Below are 15,759 nucleotides of genomic sequence, written 5' to 3'. Positions count from 1 at the left end.
TAAACCAAGATCTATACCAATGCAAAGTAATCATCTCTATAGCATATCCCCCTTTAAATGTAATGAAACATTTTTAAACAATCATTTAGGGAGTTTGAGCATTGTTCTCTAGACTACTTTCTGCTGACTGGGGGCACTATTAATCAGGTCTTTCATGGGGTATCCTGTGTAGTAGGTCTATCTCAGCCAACAATCCAGAAGCTGTCATGGATGTTGAACCATCTGGGCCATTGCTTCAGGGGTCTTGTATGATCAAACTGTATTAGCCAGTAAAGAATCCACAGCTTTCTATCCTCTGTGGAAACAAAAGCAGAACTTGCAGAACTTCTTTTCCAAAGCAACATGCCCTTAGACCCAAACTTTGAAGTCAAGATACCTTTAAATTAAATATGTTGTTTTAGCTTAGCAGCCCATACAATGAAATATGACTCTGTACTTAGTTCATTCACAGTTTAAAAAATTTAAGAAAACACAATAATATACATATTCCAGACTTTCTGTGTATATTCCATTTTTATGTGGTTTAGTTTTTCTTCTCTTTAATCTATGACTATGTGTACTCTTTTATATTACTTTTACTATCTCTTTAATGACTTTATTTTATATTTAAAAAACTATTTACTTCTTTTTAAAGCTACCTGTGTTCTTTATCTTCTCTCACCCAAGCCTACGTGAATTTATCCAACACTGTGACAAATTTAGGAGTCTTCTTTATATCTGCATCTGTCTTTATTGCATATCTGTTATCATTCTGTGACCAGGAGTGCTTTATTATTTTTTAAATTCTAAGCAAGCATGGCTAGGACTAAGGTTGCTTTGTCTTTTGGCTCTGCCTAGTTCAGCAAGGCAGAGGCATGTTTACTGCCAGCTCTATGAGCTATGGTCTTCGCTCCAGGCCCAAGGACACAGCTGGTCCACTTTACCATAAATCAACCTGTAGCATTCTGATCACAAACCCCATTCAAATGCTCCATAGCCCAACTTTCTGAAAGAGCCAGAGTTCATGCTACCAGCGTGGACCAGAAGGCTGCTGTTTATTAAAGAATTTGTGAAGTTTTTGCTGCGAATGCTGAGTCAGAAAGTCATTTCTGAATGAAGCCATGCCTCTGCTTGCTGCCAGAAAACAGAGCCTATCCGAAAAAAATGCAGTTATCAATAAGCTGCGCTTAACTCAGATCTTTTTGTCTAGAATTCCTTCCCAAGATCTCTCAGGTTTTATGTGGAAATAGTTGACCCACATTGGCATTCTAGTCATATTACCCTCTGAAATTTCTCCTACAGGAATTTTAGTGCAGAGAAAAGATAATATATTTTTTGTAGATTTTTTATCACATAAACTGAATAAAAAATTAAAAACTTATGTGTAAAAGGTCTCTGAATTAATTATAAAAGGAATTTAGACTTTGTCAATTAGCAGGAATAGACCCAGCCAAGATTATACTCCCTTTTACTAGGGATAAAATTTTTAAAAGTATGGGAAGACAATGAACCCTGGCAAAGAGCTTGTGCTAATTTTCATTAGGAGAGATTAATAACAAATATCCAAAAAGTGATAGAATTAACCTTATAAAGACAGCTACTTGGATCCTTCCCATTGTACATGACACAACAAAAACTGAAGCCCACACATTCTACACTGATGCAAATAAATCAGGAAAGGCAGATTACAAGTCAGAAGATTTAAGTAAGGTGGAACAAAGCTCCTATAATTCTGTCCAAAAATTAATATGCTATTCTCAAAGTACTAAGGGATTTTAAAGAACCTCTCAATATAGTTACTAATTCACATTATGCAGAAAGAGTTGTTTTGCATATTTAAACCACTGAGTTTATACCAGATGATACAGAATTGACTCCATTATTTATTAAGAGTCAAGATATAATCAGGACATAACATTGTCCCATATACATAACACATATCCGATCCCATACGGGTCTGACAGGTTCTCTAGCTCAAGGTAATGAATAGATTGATTGATTATTAATTGGAAATGTGATGAAGGCCTCAGGATTTCATTAAAAATATCATGTCAATAGCAAAAGTTTAAAAAATGAGCTTTCTATTACATGGCAACAAGTTAAGGAGATTATAAGGAAATATCCTACTTCTTCTTTATATAATCAAACACTACTACCTGTGGAAAGTAATCCAAATGGTACTCAAAGCAATTAAACCTGGCAGATGGATGTGTTCCACGTTGTAGAATTTCAAAAATCAAAATATGTACACCACACCATTGATACCTATTCAGGTTTTCAATGGGCAACTGCTCTGAGTTTGGAAAAGGCTGATTCATTAATCACACATTAACTAGAAGTTTTGGCCATCATGGGTACACCTGCACAAATAAAGACAGACTATGGCCCAGCATATGTTTCTAAGAAAATGAAGCAGCTTTTTGCTTAATATAACCTAAAACTTATTACAGGTATACCAAAGATTCCTACTGACCAGAAAGTTATAGAAAGATCAAATCGAACTATAAAGGATATGTTAAACAAACAGAAAGGGCTGGAAAATCCCCCAGAAATAAATTGCATAATATTTTATTACCATTGAATTTTCTTAATATTAATGAGAAACAAACAGCAGCAGCAGAGAAACATTGTATAATAGAAAAACTTCTGAATTAAATCAACCAGCTTATCTCAAGTATATGTTGAGGTCAGAATGGAAACCAGGAGATGTGCTATGTTGGGGAAGGGATTTCGCTCTTGTTTCCACAGGAGAAGAAAAGCTATGAATACCATCAAAATTAATAATCAGTTTGAAAAAGAAAAACCTCTTGAGGAAGAGAAATGACAACTCATCCACAGAAGTTACAATCATTTAGGTGGTAATGAAACCTCATAAGGGTTGGGGCAGGGTTCTGTTCTTGTCTTTGCAGGAAAATACCCATCTTCAAAAACTTGATATACCTTGGACATCTAAATGCCTAAAGATGAAAAGACAGCTATCCAGAAAGACTCACCAAGCAAAGAGAAATCTGACTTATAGTACCAATATCATCTGCAGGGTAACATTTCACTACCTGAACACACACATATATATATATATATGTTCTACATATAATAAAAGTTGCAACTCACTTAAAAAATTAAAGCTGGCTTGTTCAAAGAAAAATCCAGGGTTTCTGTCTCATATCAGGAGCCATCTGGCATGGTACAGAAAGAAAAAATTTGGAAAAATTTTCCTTCTCTCCCATACCCATTTTTGTTTTTATGGTACCTTTCATTGAATATATGACTATATGAATAATGTTTAATTTTTTCCATAATGAAAAATAAATTTTCCTGTAATAATCTTTGAAGTCTCCAGAAAGAAACTGGGGCCCAACAACAATGATTCCACCTGGTTGATATTATGTCATGATGCTGATAGCACCACTTTAAGATCGGTTTGGGTTACAAGCTGTTCAAGGTGATTCCAACTTGGCTAGTTGAGATGGTGCACCTTCTTACAACTTTCTGGCCAGAACTTCAAACAAGAACTTCAGAAAAACCCTATCTACTACCCAGAGACTATCTACAATTATATCAAACAATAATCTTGAAACTTAATCAACATTTTAGTTTTTATAGGATCCCATGACAGTTAGAAGTAATTCTAGAAGACAATGTCCCTTCTCCCAACAAAGTTTGTCCTCAGGGTTAGGGACATGTATTACTGGTTGATTATAGGGTTGGGGGTGGAAATTAAGTAGCCTTAGGGATCTCTTTTGGAAAAAGAAAGATTGGATAAGATAATAGGTAGATCAGTGTGAGCTCATTCACACTAATAATAATAGTGAATAATAGTGAGAATACTTGTGAGCTATTATATAGACAATTTCCATTGATATAGATTCCTGCATATTGAATTTCAAATTTGCAATTGAAATTCAAATTGTATTTGTTATATTGAACATACTCCTATTTCTGATTACAATATTTGCACACCTATATAAAGTTATTTTGCCATATTGTATGCATGGATATCTGGTTATGATATTTTGTGTATCAACACAACTTTAGGATATATTTATCATATTGCACTATATATTTCCACCTCTGATCAAGATATTTATACACTGTCTACCTTTTGAGTTCATTGTCCTCATTTGCTGCACAGTTGTTTAAAGAGGGTTTAATATTTTATATGAAGTCCTAATCTCTAAATCTATAGATATTAATAAGTATAAGCCAGTAATCATCCATGTTTGTCATACTTATAGTTAGACTAATCAGGTTCTTTAGATGCACAGGGATTGTATTCCACATAGACAGGTAATCCTCAGCCACTGCAAATGCACTTTGTCCAGACTGGACAAGCAGGATATAAACAGACTGTCAAACCTTGCCAATACAGGGTAAGACGGTTTTGAAAACTTTCCTGCCTCTGAAAATGGTCTGTCAGTTACTCTAGGCTGTCAGTTACTTTAGTCAAACATTGCAACATTATTTCCTTTCTCAGGTCTTTGATGGGGTTGAAGACTAGATAGTCATAGTTCCTTTCCTCTCATGACTTAGCCAAGTCATTTCTAATATAAGATTTAGACTCCTTAGGATAGGGTAACTATTGAAACATTTAGCATATGTTTTTTTGGTTGATATTGCTTTTGCTTGTCATAATTCTAATTTTTATACTTGATATTTTTTCTTATTGTATGCAGTTTCACATTAGGTTTGGAATTCTCTTATTTAGACAAAAGGGGGAAACTCTGTGGACTCCTTCAGGCAATGGCCTTTGGGATGCTGGCCCACTTTGGGCGTGGTCTCAGTACTAGATATACAGACAGAGAGGCATGCAAGACCCATTGGCTGCTGGATTCAGTTCCAATTCCCCACTCACACAAAGGACTGGTGATCAACTGTTTTTTCTGTGAGTCTACCCCTAAATAAATAAACCTTTATTATTCCCCATTCTGAGATAGTGTGGGCCTACTTTATTATAAATCACTACATATATACAATCCTCCATTCATATCATGACCAAACAGTGTCTAATAGTGGGCCATTCCTTTCTCTGAATTTCTTCTTCTTGAAACTCTATGAAAGCAGATGATCTTGATTTTCTGTTTATTTGAGAAAAAAAATGTGAGAAAGTGTCATCACAGCAACCTGGCTCAGAAACTCAGACAAAGGGCAGGGGACAAAAGGAAGCAGGGCAGGGGAGGCGAGGGGACTTCTGTCCTGGGACTCTAGGCACAGGTGGGGTTGAACAGGCCATCAGGGAGAACAGGTCTGCAGGGTCCATAACCAGGAGGAGCCAGGTCCTAGGGAAGCACTGTCAGTGGAGGAACTGAAGCCAAGAAGGAAACAATTTCATGACATGGAGACAGGGGGAGCTCCTTCCTTCAGCCTTGTCACCTCAGCTCAGCTCAGGAGTCCTGCAGAGCACAGGGGACAGCAGTGTTTCCAGACCTAACTCTGCAGTGGCCTCTCTCCTCCCTCAGGCCTCCCTGACAGCATGGTGGTGAGCAGAGCGAACTTCTCAAATCCCAAGAAATGCTAATACAGAGCCCAGGCCTTCAGTAAGTGCAGGAAACAAGGCTCGGTGTCCTGGGATCTATATCTTCCCCAGTGTTTCTCCTGGTGTCCCTCACACACCATCCCACACTGTAGGGAAAGCAGATCTGCCTCTGAGGAAACACTGAAGGGTGTTACCTGTCGACTGGAGTCCAGACTGACCTAGAAAAGAGAATAAAATTAACACTTAAGGGCATGGAGGCAGATCTGTCCCCAGACGCACGTCCCCATACTCTGAGCTGCACCCTGAGATTCCTCTGGCACCACTGTCCACAGCATCCAGAGCAGAGGGGAATGTAGATAGACAGAGGGACTCAACGTTCCAGCCACACAGCAGCCCAGTGGCTCTTCCTCCACTCTTCCTTCGTTCTGACTTCTCAAGTCAGAATCTCATTAAATTTCCCATTCCCGTTTGTTACCATGCTTTAGTAATCTGCAGACTGTTGGGTTCAGAGATATTTGAAACCTGAGGTCGCAGGACCAGCGACACCCTGAGAACAAAGTCATGACTCTTCTCTGAAATGCTATGAGTCTTGGCCACCACCAGGATTCGCAAGGTCAGGAGCTTCCCACTCACTCCACTCCACTCTGACAGGGCTGGTCAGGCTGGGATGCTCCACCTGGCAGGTGTAAACTTCTCTACTCTGGGGAACTGTCTCGAGCATCACCAGGGTCTGGAAGGTCCAGTCTCCATTCCTTACCTTTCTGGTTCCTGAAGTAGATGAACAGCCCCAGGGCAAGGAAGAGCAGACCCAGCACGAAGCCCCCGACTCCACTCAACATCTTGTTCTGTGCAGATGAGGACTGAGCCCCTGAGAAAGGAAGCCAGGTTTAGAGGTTTTCACCCCAGATCTTGTTTCCCTTTTGGGGCCCCTAGAGTCAGAGATTTAAGAATGAGGAAGAAGCTTCTCCTAGAACAGTAGGAATTGAACACTCCTGCTGATGTTTGGAAGCAATCAAACAGCAATGAGTTCACAGCATGAAGAGACTTAATATGGCCACCCTGAGCTGAGCTGACAGGAAGTCTCTGAGCTCTGAGGCTGCACAGCCCTGAGGGTGACAAAGCTAAGCAAAGGCAGAGCTGAGACTGGACGTCCCCGAGTTCAGCCATGGCCCTGCGCTGTTCCTTGTCCATCATCTCCACGAGCAGCAGCAGAAACACAACCCGGCCATAGGCAGGGGCTGCAGCCAGGGCTAAGCAGGTCCTGGGCCTGTGATGTCACTGGAAGGCTCAGGAGAGTGTGTGGGGCCATAACTGCTTCCTAGGGGCAAAGGTGCTTGTAGAAGATCACACACCTACCCCTGTGAGCCATGCTGAAGGGAAGGACAGCACAGAACCAGTAGAAATAGTGTGTGGAAAAAGAGAGCTGTCAGACTGGGTAAGCCACTCCCCTTCCTGGAGGGCAGGGATTTAAGGAGGAGGGAGGGAGATGACAGGCAGGGGTAAGCCATTCTCCCTCCCAGGTGGGCGGGGATTTGCAGTTCAGAGAAAGCTGACAGGGAGAGATAAGCCTTCCTGTTTGCAGTTGGGCGGGGCTTCACAGGGTCAGGAAAGCTGACAGGCAGGGGTAAGGCATGCCCCTTGCTGATGGATGGAGATTTGCTGGGTCAGGAGCTTCCTTCCCACTCACTCCACTCCACTCTGACAGGGCTGGTCAGGCTGGGATGCTCCACCTGGCAGGTGTAAACCTCTCCACTCTGAGGAACCGTCTCCAGCATCACCAGGGTCTGGAAGGTCCAGTCTCCATTCTGGATCAGGCCTGTGTACACGACCCCAGCCTTCTCCTCCTGGCCATTCCGGAACCATCTGACTTCAATCTGGCCGGGGTAGAAGCCACTCACAGAGCAGACCAGGAGGTTGTGGTGATCCTGGGGCCGCTTCTTTGTTGGGTACACAGTCACCTGGGGCTCAACTGGAGGAGAAAGGGAGGTGAGAGTAAGTCATGAGGGCAGAGCTGTCCCCTGGAGTTTGGCTGTGTCTGCCTCCACTCACACAGGCTGAGGTCCAGGCAGGACTCAGAGTCTAACAAGTTGTCCCAGGACTTAGTGTCTGTTTTCACACTTCGCTGTCAGCGCCACTGTGTGAAGGAATCACCAGCTGCAGGTGAATTCCCTGGTAGGGAAAGAAAGGCTTATCCCCCAGCTGTGGTAATTTCTCCATCAGTTAAGTACATAAGTTGTGTCTCTAGGTTCTGTCTCCTCTGGTGTCTAGAGGGCAGCAGTTCTGTGTGCGAGGCAGGAAGTCTTACTGAGAACTCTTTCTCATCTCTTTTTGCAGGACTCTAGATAAATCAACTTTACCGTATCTTCGGTCAATGTTCTCGTAATGTGTGTTACCCAGGGAGTCACAGTCTCCTCAGCAGGGCCTGTCCGTGTGTGTGCTGCAGGGTTTAGGGACTGTGCTGCAGTCTGCACCCGGACCCCTGCAGAGTGGTGGGCGTGCAGCAGAAGGTGGTGCTGGGGGGAATTCTGTCTCAATTGAAGGAGCCAGGCCTCTCCTCTTACTGTTTTGTCTGGACGACACAGTGTAACAGCCGTGAGGATATGTTACAATCCCATTCTCATAGCGGGTCACTGTACACTCCCTCCATCCCTTAAGTGTAGTTTAAAGAAGACTTCATTTTCTGTTTTCTTTTTCAGTTTTTGGTTCTTCTCTCTACAATCTTCCCAAGTTTTGTGAAAAATCCCCTCCACCTTGAGCTCTGTAAATGGGGTTCTCAACACCACACACAGTGGTGGGTAGTTTTATGTCGATTTGAAGCGAGAGGAGGGAACCTCAACTTATAAACTGCCTCCATAAGATCAGGCTGTAAACAAACCTGCATTCTGTTGTGGAATTCCTGGTTGTGGAAGAAGGCCCAGGCATTATGGATAGTGCTCTTCCTGGGTTTTAAAGAAAACAGACTGAGCAAGCCACGGGGAGCAAGCCAGTAAGCAGAGCCTCTCCCTGACCTCTGCCTCAGCTCCCGCCTCCAGGCTCCTGCCTCATTTGAGTTCCTGTCCTTACTTTGTTTGGTGATGAATATTGACATAAAACTGTAAGCTAAATAACCCTTTCCTCCCCGATTTGCTTTGGTTGTGGTTTTCACCACAGCAATAATAACCTAACTAGGACACACACCAAACCAGAATCACCACACTTCTGGCTGCACCTGAGCCCACAGCCAGCCATCCCCACATCTGCATGTTCCCTGGCTTTTCTCTCTGCTGTATCTTCTAACACTGAAGGGGCACAGCGGCTGCCTTCCTGGCTCCTCCACTGTTCCTTTTTCTCCCTTCTTATTCTGTGTGACCAGGTCAAGAAACACAACTGGTCAGAACCCCAAATTCAGAACTTTGTCAGGCACTGGGTGACATCCTATGTAACCCAGAGATGGTAAAGTGTTCAGGACCAGGTCCACAGGTCACATGCCAGCACTGGCTCATTTTACAGAAGGGGCCTGAGAGTCTGGATGTTAGGTGTCTCTGGGTTCCTGGACCCACATTCTCTCAGGACTGGAGAGGTGATCAGAGTTTACAGGGCTGCAGCTCCTGATGAGGACAGGAGTTCTGTGCCCAGGCCCCATTTGTGCTGCTTAAAACCACCTGTGGCTGCAGCAGGAGGGAGTTCAATGTCTCTGCAGGCTCCTGCACAGGCAAGCAAGGATGTATGCACCCTCCTACTAATCCCACCCCGCCGCACCCCCTCCCCGCCCTGTCCAACCCCTTGCCTTCACATCTCACCTCTCCGCTGCACAGTGAAGCCCTCTGCAACCTGGTAGTTGTATCTGCAGTACGTGTCCACAAGGGACCGCTTCTGCTCCAGGAGCTCCTCCTGGCTGTTCCAGTACTCGGAGTCAGGCCGCCCCAGCTCGTTCACTGCGCGGTACTCGCCCACGTCACTGTCAAAGCGTGCGTACTCCTCCTGGTTGTAGAAGTATCTGTCCAGAAACCGCACGCGCCGAGTCCCGTTGTAGAAATGACACTCGTGTTTAACTTGTTCCAAAAACCAAGCTATGGAGACAGGAATGATCTTCAGGGGCCACAAATGGCCTGACCCAGGCTCGCCTCAGCCCACCTCTGACTTCAACACAACCCAAGGGGCAGAGGACACACAACCAGGTCCTGGTAGTTGACATGAGTGTAAACAGGGAGAGGGATGAGCTCCGGGAAATCCATCCCCCCATTCCTAGGAGAGGCAGGGATTGTTCTCCATTCCTAGCCTCCTGCTTGCCCTCTCCCTCCCTCCTCCTTCCCTCCCTTCCCCTTTCCTTCTCTCTCTCTCTCTCTCTCTCTCTCTCTCTCTCTCTCTCTCTCTCTCTCTCTCTTCTTTTACATCCCTCAGCAGTTTCCCCTCCCTCCTCTCCTCCCAGTCCCTCCCCCGCCCTTCTTATCCACTCCTCCAGTTTCTCTTCAGAAAAAGGCAGGATCCCATGAATATCAACTAAACAGGGCAGATTGAGTTTATCACGTCCGGACTTAACAGGAGAGGAGGTGCCCACACTTTTTTTTTAAGCCCTCACCTATGATCTCCTGATTCCGAGAGGATGCAGAGGTTGGTTGGCCAGCAATATTCTCCCACAATATTCTTTTCATTACTATTGAAAATAGACTTTCATATGAAATATTCTGATCACAGTTTTTCCTCCCTCAGCTCCCACAGATCTTCCCCACCTCTCCACCCACCCAAATCTGTAATCTTTCTTTCCCTCTCCCACTAGAAACAAACAGGCAACTAAGACAAGAGAAAAAATTAGTATAGAACAACACACACACATTCACACTCACAAGAATAAAATAAAAGCCACGAAATCCGAAAACAATATATATGAGCAAAAGACCTGTAGTGTGTGTGTGTGTGTGTGTGTGTGAGAGAGAGAGAGAAAGAGAGAGAGAGAGAGAGAGAGAGAGAGAGAGAGAGAGAGAGAGAGAGAGAGAACTCCAAGAATGTCTTTGAGTTAGTTCATTTTGTGTTGGAGCATCTACTGCTGGACAGGAGGCCTGCCCTTAAGTGTGGTTTATACAGCCAGTGAGACTCTTAGTTTCCCACATACTCCTCCTTGCTCTCTTTCAAATTAATGGCCTCTTTTGTTATTAATGGTTACATACATACATGCATATACTTATACTTTCCTAAATACACGAACACACCCTTCTCATCTGCACAATGTTACTTGAATGTATGTTTTCAGGGCTGACCATCTGGGACTGGATAACCATTTGGTGTGCTCCTCCCTGGGGAAGACCATTTCTCACACCCCCAGCATTCCACTGTTGTCCATGGTTCCTGCCTAGGGCCACAGCCTCTGGGCTTCCCTGTCACACACACTTGGTCAAGTGCTGACCTGTGCTGTCCCAGGGGATCCACAGAGGGAAAACAGACGCTGCCCCCTCCACTTTGGAGCTTAAATTGTGAGAGTGAGGAACAAATAGGAAAGGGGGTGGAGTTCCAGTAACAGGAAGACTTGAGTGACAGGAGGGGACAGAGAAGACCTCTGGGGAGTGACAGGAAAGATGTGTCATAGATGGAGCCAGAAGAAGAGGGTGGGACTGTCAGTGTCAGGAGAGGGGGAGGGGGGCGCATCTCAGCTGAGACAACACCTCCTGCCAACACTGAGTTCATGAGCAACAGTGCACAGGGGGTGAGGGCGGCAGGGGGAGATGAGAGTGGGGTCAAGAGAAGCCCAACTCGGAAGCCGTGGGGTTGATGGAGCTTTGAAAACTACTGGAGAAGTTTGTGGAAATGAAAACCATGATCCCAACACTGACCCATAATTCTTTATCTAAATTACAGACCCAGAGATTTCACAAACCAGATCTTTTTAAATCAGATGCCAAGTGTGACTCCAGGGACAGGTGAGAGTGTCAGTCAGTCACGTGAGCATCTGTAGTTTCAATAGGGATGGGGCAAGATGCATCAGATATATAGTTTTTCATTTTGATATTTAATCTAACTCAGACGATGTACAAGAGATTTGTCAAAAGTAACTCAAATACATGTGAGCACCGGATATTACCGTCTACGCGAATGAACAGAAAGACGAAGAAGTTTGGAGCATTTAGTGGACAACACCTGTGGCGGTCATCACTACTTAGGACTGAAGAGAGAGAGACTGGAGAGTTTCAGAGATCGAATCTATTTCTGATCTCAGTGTTTTGAGACATCACTGATTATAATGAAGGGTATGATTTATATTTTACAAAACAGAGGGAAAATGACAGTTCCAGAAGAGTTAGTTTGATGGAACGGGAGAGATGGCTCAGTGGTTAAGAGCACTGGCTGCTCTTCCAGAGGACCTGAGTTCAAGTACCAGTATCACATGGTGGCTCATAGCCATCTATAGTGGGCTCTGATGCCCTCTTCTGGCATGAAGTTATATATGCAGATAGAGCACTCCGACATTAAATAAATAAATAAATCTTCAGAAGAAGAATAGTTTGTGTGGAGGACAGTTGAAATCACCTGGCCTGAGTGAGAACAAAGCACGAAGCCTGCAACCAACCTGCTTAAGAGTTTATTAGAGACACGTGAAGAGGCCTGGTGACGTCGGTGTGCGTCCAGCCTTTAAGGGCTGCCTAGCACATGTGCACAGGTGGTTGACATAGTGATATCATACACAGGACGGAGCTCATGAATACATGGCAAGGGTTACATAGCTGCATCATACAGTAGGTGATGCAACCATACCACATATAGGTCACACAGGGCCTTTTAAGGTCCCCGGGGGTGACTAAGTATTTTGCCTGAGCACTTCTCCGCACATGCTCGGCCCTGGAACCTGGAAGAGCCAGCCACACTGTGTGGCAAGAATCGTAACTGTAATGATTTCAGTCGCAATAAGGCTGACACTTCTGGGTTCTAGGGGCCATACATGTGCAGAAAAGCCCTCAGGCAGAAGTGCCTAATGGCCCCCGGGGATGTTAAAAGGCTTTGCATGACCCACGTGCATGGTGGATTACATTATCCACGTATGAATCAGCTAAGCCCTTGCGGCACGTGTGAACCCCGTCATCTGCGTATGACATAGCCATGTCAAGCCCCTGTACTCATGAGCGAGGCTCTTTTAAAAGCTAAATGCGCCATCTTTCTCTCTTTCTCTCTCTCTGCACACTGACTTTCCCAGGCCTGTAACACCCCCTCTAATGAACTCCTAAGTGGTTTGTTGCGTGTTCCGCATTTCCTTCTCACTCGCTCCAGGTAATTTCAATAACAACAATGATACAAGGGTAGGCGCCTGCTCTGAGGAGCGGAACACGGAGGTAAGAGGCCGTGTGGAAGCTTCTGCGTCCTTTGATGCCTGAGATGACAACACAGAGAGGAAGCGCACAGTGTGGCAGCAGCTCCCAGTGCTCTACACGGCCATCCCTCCCGATCGCTAAACATCTCCATGGAAACCACCGTCTCTTCCCCTTTTTCATCAGTTAAAGCAGGGAGGGCTCAGATGGCTCGTCCACAGTCCCAGCATTTGGGGTCACATCTTAGGAGTGTTAATTACCCCATCTTTTATAGCCCATAAGCAGACCCAGACTTTGATTTTTTCCTGTGTGATATAGATATGGGTCATGAATCTGGAAGTGGATTACAAGATGCAAAGAAGAGTCAGGTCCTTTCCATCGGTTCAGGATGGAGAAGGTAGGAGAAAGTGAAGTAGAGATAGATTCAAATCATAAACATCAAATGGGCTCTAACCTGCCCCGGGGTCTCAGAAGAGGCCTCACAGACTTTGAAACAACTCACACAGCCCATGCTCTCTAAGGCTGCCTTAGCAGTCCTGTGCTCCCAAGGAGACCAGGAACTAATGCATCACCCAGCAGAGTCCCCATGCAGGAACAGGCTGCACAGACGCTGGAGTCAGGGACAGAAAAGGACAGAGTCCTGGGCTCAGCCTCTCAGGTGCCCAGGCAGGGGCCTCATGGCCTGCAAAGGATGCACAGGGATCTTCCTGGGATGCTCACCCTGTTCCTGTGACTCTGTGACACTTCCAGGGGAATCTTTTAATTACTTCAACATTGGTCTTTTTGTTGAAAATAAAATAAACATACATACAAAATAGAATACAAACACACACATGAAATTCTATTTTTAAAGAGAAACCCCTTTGTCATAGCTCAACACAATAAAGACAAGTCCTGTGCAGGGGTTGATTTAAATCATGATTACCAATCCTCTCCAGGCCCTGAGGACTATGACACAAGGCTGGAGATGCTCCAGGAAGAAACTGGAAAGCAGTGGCTGATACGTGGGGCCTCTCACACAGATCTGAGAGCACAGGCATCCACACTCCTCTTTGGGGAAACAGTTTGGATTTCATGTGAGGACTGTGGGCGGTCACAGAAAATAACAGTAGATTCAAGGGGCTTGACCTGGACAGTGAGAAGTCGGCCCGTTCCTCCCCCACCCCCAGCAGCTCAGCCCCTGAGGTGAGCACTTACGTCGGGGGTCCCTCACCAAAGCCATGGAAGAGCTCAGCACCATCAGTGTCAGGATCACAGCTGCCACCCAGGGGCCTCTGGGCAGCCACAGTTCCATCATGCTGAAGGAGAGGAGAGACCAGAATAGGAGGAGCAGACAAGCATTCACAGAAGGAACTTTACCCATTGCTAGGATAGTTAAGAACCAGGGGAATCACTGCTTTGATGCTGATTGGGTAAAGTCAGTGTAATTAGCCAATCATCAGCAGAGCAGACCAGCATCATCAGTTGCTGGCTATAGATTCGGTAGGAAGGTCCCCCTCTGAAACTTGCAAATCCCTCCATTAAAAGGGCAATCAGTCTGGCCTGAGTGCCCAAGCCTCCAACCCCAGCACTTGGGAGCAGAGGCTGTAGAGCCTCTGTAAGTCAGCGGCTAGCTTGGTCTATGCATGTTATGCCCAGATCTGTGAGGTTCCCCAAAAACCAACAAGAAGACTGAGTACCATATATAAAAGCAAAGAGTCGTCATTTTATACAAGTTTGCAAACTTGGTCTTTCTGTGTGTTCAACATATTGAAATAATTGGAGAGCCCCAAGCTCAGTTAGAGTTGGGTTTTTATATTAATAAAGGTGAGGTGAGGGATTTCTAAGGTTCAGGACTCCTGATTGGCTGACATTTGTCTAGGGGTGTCCTGGTGAGTGTATGCTGGCAGGTGGTCCTATCTACAATGGTTGGAACATTAGGGATTTCCTTTGGGTGGTCTGTTCCTGGGTGGTGCTTGGGTAATCTCAGTTTGTGGTCCTTCCTGCAACCAGGCATTACCTCAGGGTAGACTCCTGAGACTCAGGCCTCCAGTAAGCTTGTTATGGCTGGATCCTACACTAGCAGGTGATAATGGTTGGAAATTAAGAACTTTTTTGGGGTGGTCTGTTCCTATTAAGCTTATTATGGCTGTGTCCTATACTTTCCCCTTCACAAGCACCGATGGCAGGACCAAATCATGGGTCCTCCTTGCCCACGGTTTTAAGGAGGTATCATTGGGGCCTAAGAACTATATTAATAAATCCATTCATTGACAACTTTGAGCCTATTTTCTGGTATATCAACTGGCACTATAGGTAGTTATTTTGTCCCCCATGCCAGGGAGTTCCCCCTTGTCTCAGCCTTTCAATCTATTCTGGGCAGGGAGCATGGGATGACGTGTTCCTTTCTGCAACTACTTCAAGCTGACACTGGGGTGTTGTCATCAGGGCCAAAGTAGGTTGAAAGGCTGGCCAAAGTAAGGAGGGAATTCAGAAAATGGGGCGCTCATCAGAAGCATCTGGTTCACAGACTCTGTTGAAGAGACAGGGAGCACTCACATCAGCTGGACTGGTCCACATCAGCTGGACTGGTCCACATCAGCTGCACTGGTCCACATCAGCTGGACTGGTCCACATCAGCTGCACTGGTCCACATCAGCTGCACTGGTCCACATCAGCTGGACTGGTCCACAGCAGCTGGACTGGTCCACATCAGCTGGACTGGTCCACATCAGCTGCACTGGTCCACATCAGCTGCACTGGTCCACATCAGCTGCACTGGTCCACATCAGCTGCACTGGTCCACATCAGCTGCACTGGTCCACATCAGCTGCACTGGTCCACATCAGCTGCACTGGTCCACATCAGCTGCACTGGTCCACATCAGCTGCACTGGTCCACATCAGCTGCACTGGTCCACATCAGCTGCACTGGTCCACATCAGCTGCACTGGTCCACATCAGCCTTCAGCAAGTCCAGGGCTCACAGTCATTCAGAGCAGGTTGTCGTCAGCAACTGATGCTGAGATGCGTCTGCCAGTCAAGTGGAAGCCTGTTG

At 45.4% G+C, this 15,759-nt stretch overlaps 1 protein-coding gene across 2 annotated transcripts; it reads right to left on the bottom strand.

Annotated features, from left to right (window-relative positions):
* Positions 1–5,041: 5,041 nt before the first annotated feature.
* Positions 5,042–14,072, bottom strand: LOC125402924 (H-2 class II histocompatibility antigen, E-S beta chain). Of its 2 annotated transcripts, XM_087898458.1 has the most exons (6): positions 13,921–14,072; positions 9,232–9,501; positions 7,140–7,421; positions 6,210–6,320; positions 5,647–5,670; positions 5,042–5,369 (listed from the first exon to the last, which is right to left on the bottom strand). In XM_087898458.1, the coding sequence occupies exons 1-6, from the start codon at positions 14,018–14,020 to the stop codon at positions 5,356–5,358; spliced, it is 801 nt and encodes a 266-aa protein (XP_087754584.1). In that variant the 5' UTR covers positions 14,021–14,072; the 3' UTR covers positions 5,042–5,355. The 2 variants fall into 2 exon arrangements, with proteins under 2 accessions (XP_087754584.1, XP_087754585.1); XM_087898459.1 differs by lacking the exon at positions 5,647–5,670.
* Positions 14,073–15,759: the final 1,687 nt, after the last annotated feature.

This window comes from Myodes glareolus, chromosome 18 (genome assembly GCF_982192425.1).
Source record: "Myodes glareolus chromosome 18, mMyoGla1.1, whole genome shotgun sequence".
NCBI lineage: Eukaryota > Metazoa > Chordata > Mammalia > Rodentia > Cricetidae > Myodes > Myodes glareolus.
Note: the sequence above shows the minus strand (reverse complement) of the source record. Positions and strands in the feature narration are given on the sequence as shown.

What these genes read in the sequence shown, in the direction of transcription:
- LOC125402924 (XM_087898458.1), bottom strand. Translation starts at nt 14,020, where the DNA reads ATGATGGAACTGTGGCTGCCCAGAGGCCCCTGGGTGGCAGCTGTGATC. An exon ending in CTTCACTGTGCAGCGGAGAG is followed by an intron (nt 7,422 to 9,231) that starts GTGAGATGTGAA and finishes TTTCTCCTCCAG; the next exon opens with TTGAGCCCCAGGTGACTGTG. An exon ending in CCCTGTCAGAGTGGAGTGGA is followed by an intron (nt 6,321 to 7,139) that starts GTGAGTGGGAAG and finishes TTCCTTTCTCAG; the next exon opens with GGGCTCAGTCCTCATCTGCA.